Source organism: Lactuca sativa, chromosome 3 (assembly GCF_002870075.4).
Source record: "Lactuca sativa cultivar Salinas chromosome 3, Lsat_Salinas_v11, whole genome shotgun sequence".
In the NCBI taxonomy this organism is placed as follows: domain Eukaryota; kingdom Viridiplantae; phylum Streptophyta; class Magnoliopsida; order Asterales; family Asteraceae; genus Lactuca; species Lactuca sativa.
The window spans coordinates 91,318,244-91,322,874 of NC_056625.2; the positions used below are offsets into that span (position 1 = coordinate 91,318,244).

At 35.5% G+C, this 4,631-nt stretch overlaps 1 protein-coding gene and 1 pseudogene across 1 annotated transcript; both read left to right on the forward strand.

Annotated features, from left to right (window-relative positions):
* The first annotated feature begins 222 nt into the window (after positions 1 to 222).
* Positions 223 to 2,698, forward strand: LOC111918570 (potassium channel SKOR-like; annotated as a pseudogene).
* Positions 2,699 to 3,183: 485 nt separating this feature from the next.
* On the forward strand, positions 3,184 to 4,631 carry LOC111918569 (probable methyltransferase At1g29790). Its single transcript, XM_023914210.3, has one exon. The coding sequence runs from the start codon at positions 3,495 to 3,497 to the stop codon at positions 4,599 to 4,601; it is 1,107 nt and encodes a 368-aa protein (XP_023769978.2). The 5' UTR covers positions 3,184 to 3,494; the 3' UTR covers positions 4,602 to 4,631.

Sequence of the window (4,631 nt, forward strand, 5' to 3'; positions counted from 1 at the left end):
CAAGGTGAGTTTCCTCCTGGTTTGAACATGTCTAAGGCACAAAGGCTGGCTCGTATATGTTATGTGTATTGATTAGTAGCTAAGTGTGGGTAGGACCCGTATCTTAGCAATATGTAAGTATAGATATGGATTGATACATTTGATTATACTTGTTGATTGTGTGATACTTGTATGTGTGTTCTAGATAGCTGAGTGTGGGCGAGGCCTGTACCTCATAGTTAGATGAGTGTGGGTGAGGCCCGTATGTCATAGCTGGCTGAGTGTGGGCGAGGCCCAAATCTCACAGCGGAGTGTGGGCGAGTCTCGTACCTCCGAGTTAGCCGAGTGTGGGCGTGGGCCCGTATCTCTTGAGTGTTGGCGGGGGCCCGTATCTCCTACTTTCATTCATTTGTTATAATAAGATAAAGTATCAAAAGTATAATGCCATAATTGTGTGGATTTGTTTGTTTGTGCTTTGTACAGCTTATGGTGAAATACATGCGGTGAGTATGAGAGAAATGATATTTGTAATTATTTATGTGTCATTTGATATGGTTTTGGGGGCATATTTGATTGGTAATATGACAACTTTAATAGTGAAAGGATCAAAGACAAAAGATATAGAGATAGAATGACAGATCTTCTTAAATACATGAATAGAAATAGATTTGGGAGAGCAACTACACTGATCTGTTCTTCGCGATCTTCCAATTTCCATTCGTGCAAAGATAGAATTACATCTTTCTACTTTCAATCTTTTTCTTATTTAGGCAAATTGTACTTTGAAATGATGTTGTGAATGTCATTTTTGTAGATATCTCAAACACTATACAAGTCATACATTGAAAAAGTTTCACTTTTCAAAGGATGCTCTTTAGAATTCATAAATCAAGTTGTAACAAAAGTGCATGAAGAGTTTTTTCTCCCAGGGGAAGTGATTATGGAACAAAGCAATGCGGTTGAGCAACTTTATTTCATCTGTCATGGTGAACTGGTATAACTTCCTTCTCTTTTTTTAATTAAAATAAGTAAACCTTTTGGGTTTTTAATTAAGATTGATGAAACGAAATGAAGTTATGTACGTACAGGAGGAAATTGGTATATGTGAAGATGGATCTGAAGAGACTGTATCAAATCTAAAACTTCATAGTTCATTTGGAGAGGTTTCTATTCTTTGTAACATTCCTCAGCCTAACACAGTTCGAGTTTGTGAGCTTTGTAGACTTCTTCGCCTTGAAAAATAATCTTTCTCTAACATCCTTGAGATTTATTTTCATGATGGACGAAAAATTCTCAACAATCTTGTAGAGGTAATTCATTCATTTCCCACAAATAACTTCATTTAAGTTTATATATATGAATTTAATTTGGCTTTTCTAAATTAATATATGATATAATGCAGTTTAACTCATCAGATGCACACATGAAGCAATTGGAGACAGATATCATTTTACACATTGGAAAACATGAAGCTGAGCTTGCACTCAGGGTCAACAGTTCAGCTTTTTATGGTGATTTGTATCAGCTTAAAAGCTTGATTCGAGCTGGAGCTGATCTAAATAAGAAAGATTATGATGGAAGGACATCATTGGTAATTAAACTACTTTTAACAAATAATAATAAATCCTAAATTTATAGTTTGCACTATAACAAATTCTTGAAATGAACAAACAGCATCTTGCTGCATCAAAAGGATATGAAGATATCACTCTTTTTCTTATTCAAGACAAGGTAGAAGTTAAATGTTTTAGGTAATTAAACTTCCTTCCATCTTTAATATCATATATTTTCACTTTTATGCATCAGTTTTACTCGTGTTAATGGTTTAATTAATCTTGGTGATATATAGATAATTTTGGGAACACGCCTTTATTAGAAGCAACTAAGAATGGACATGATAAAGTGGCTTCCATATTAGTAAAAGAAGGAGGCTCATTGAAGATAGATGATGCTGGTTGGTTTTTGTGTACAAGTGTAGCAAGAGGAGATATTGATTACATAAGAAGGATTTTGTCAAATGGGGTTGACCCAAATTCAAAAGATTATGACTTTAGAACTCCACTTCATGTGGCTGCATCACAAGGATCTTATATAATTGTCAAGTTGTTGGTGGAAGCTGGAGCTAGTGTTCTATCAAAGGACAGGTATAGTATATACACCATTATTAATTAATTAATTCATCAAATATTTAACTAATTAAATTGGTTATATATATGTTAGTATTAGTTTTGTTAATTTGAATGTACATGTGTAGATGGGGTAATACTCCACTTGATGAAGGGAGAATGTCTGGAAACGAGATGTTGATCAAATTACTTGAAGAAGCAAAAGATGCTCAGTTGTCAGAACTTCCAGAAGGTTCTCAAGAAATAAGAGGTATTTTTCAAACTTTTTAACTTAATATTTTTCTTATTAAGGCCATGTTTGTGAGACTAACATGACAAGTGACAAAATATATATGTATTTGATGACAGATAAAATGCATCCTAGGAAATGTACAGTATACGCATTTCACCCATGGGAAGAGAAGGACAAAAGCACGTGTGGAGTGGTTTTATGGATTCCACGAACAACAGAGCAACTTATAAGAACAGCAGCCGAACAATTGAAGTTGGAAAGTTATGACACTTGTTGTATAGTAACAGAAGATGCAGAGAAAATTCTTGATGTTGATATGATTTTAGATGGACAAAAGTTGTATTTGATTAGTGAAGAATGAGTGGTTTCTGTATCATTGTGATAACGTAACACGAACATTATCGTCTTCATTGCAATATAAAAAATTCATCTTAAGTTTCAACCTTTAAATACCCAAGATTTCTTTTAAATAAATAATTTTCTGCATATTAGCAATTTACCTACAAAGCTAACGTGATAATTTTCTGCATTTATTATAAGTCCCACTAGTTGTAGAATACAGATGTTGTCATATTAGTGGCTAAACATGTAGTAACTTTTAATACAATGTACGTATTTCAAAAACTTCAGGAAAAGTGAAACAATCAAATCTAAGTGGGCCTTAGCCTATCTACGTGTAGTGATAACTTTGTTTATTTGTTATTATTTTGGGCTTCGGCCCACATTTTGGCAATATTCGATTAGCTAATGGAAAGGTGTGGGTCCATTCAAAATTCAAGTTACCAATTTCAAAAAATTACCATATATTATCAATTTATGATACCAAAAACTAATATTTACACATTTTTAAGCTAGCAGATCATGGTATTATTCGCTAAAAAATGATGTCCGAAAAATATAAACTTGGCCTTACATTGAACCCAGCTGAGTGACGAACTTCTACCAGCTCCAGACCAATTTCACACACTAAAATATGAGAAAACTCATTAAAAATAATACCTACTCTTACTTTCCAATAGATTCTTTCTTCACATATATTCAAAAAAAAACTCTACACACATTTGATTAACTTGATAGTTAGTACGAAATAACAATTCTTTATTTGTTTTTCCTTTTATAAGAACATTAAAAAGACTCCATCTAATTTCAAGTCAGCCATGGACATATTCCATCTTTTCATCCTTTTGTCATCAAATCTCTTAACCTTATTCATCTTCCCAACTTTCTACTCCCCTAATTGTTCCCTAATCCCACCACCGGTGATCAATCCTTCCACCATTCAACCGCCGTCCGACCACCACCTCCCGCCAGAATTCCTTGCCTTCACCTCACCAAAACACCTCCCATTTGGAATGAACTCAAATTTCGATTCAGACAAACTATACCCTCCGGTGGGCAGCCCGTGTACCCTTTTTCAAGAACTTAAAAACTACATGAGCTACCCGGTCAACGGGTCCTGCCCAGATGATGAACTTTTAGCACAAAAGCTTCTCCTCAAAGGCTGCGAGCCGCTCCCCCGCCGCCGCTGTCGCCCACCATCACTGCCAGACTACACCGAACCCTACCCACTTCCCAAAAGCTTCTGGTCAACACCACCTGATTCATCAGTCATTTGGACAGCATACACATGCAAGAACTACTCATGCCTTATAAACCGGTCCCACAACCAAAAACATTTTGATGACTGTAAAGACTGTTTTGACCTTGAGGGTAGAGAGAAAACACGGTGGGTGATCAAGGGTAAAACGGGAACAGATTTCTCGATTGATGAAGCGTTAGCAATGAAGAAACACGGAACGATTCGAATCGGGCTTGATATCGGAGGTGGTGTGGGGACGTTTGCAGTTAGAATGATGGAAAGGAATATAACGATAGTAACAACTTCAATGAATTTAAATGGTCCTTTTAATAGTTTTATAGCATCAAGAGGTGTTGTGCCTATGTATATAAGTGTTTCACAGAGGCTTCCGTTTTTTGATAACACCTTGGATATAGTTCACTCGATGCATGTATTGAGTAATTGGATTCCGACTACTTTGTTACATTTTTTGATTTTTGATATTTATAGGGTTTTAAGGCCTGGTGGGTTGTTTTGGCTTGATCATTTCTTTTGTGTAGGGGAGGAACTTGAAGGGGTTTATGTGCCACTTTTGGAAAGTGTAGGGTTTAATAAAGTGAAGTGGGTGGTTGGGAAGAAGTTGGATCGAGGACCTGAGTTAAACGAGATGTATCTTTCGGCTTTGCTAGAAAAGCCATTATTTTAACTCTTGGTATTTTTTTTTTTTTTTTTTTTT

Coding starts and splice junctions, on each gene's coding strand:
- LOC111918569 (XM_023914210.3), top strand. CDS start 3,495: ATGGACATATTCCATCTTTTCATCCTTTTGTCATCAAATCTCTTAACC.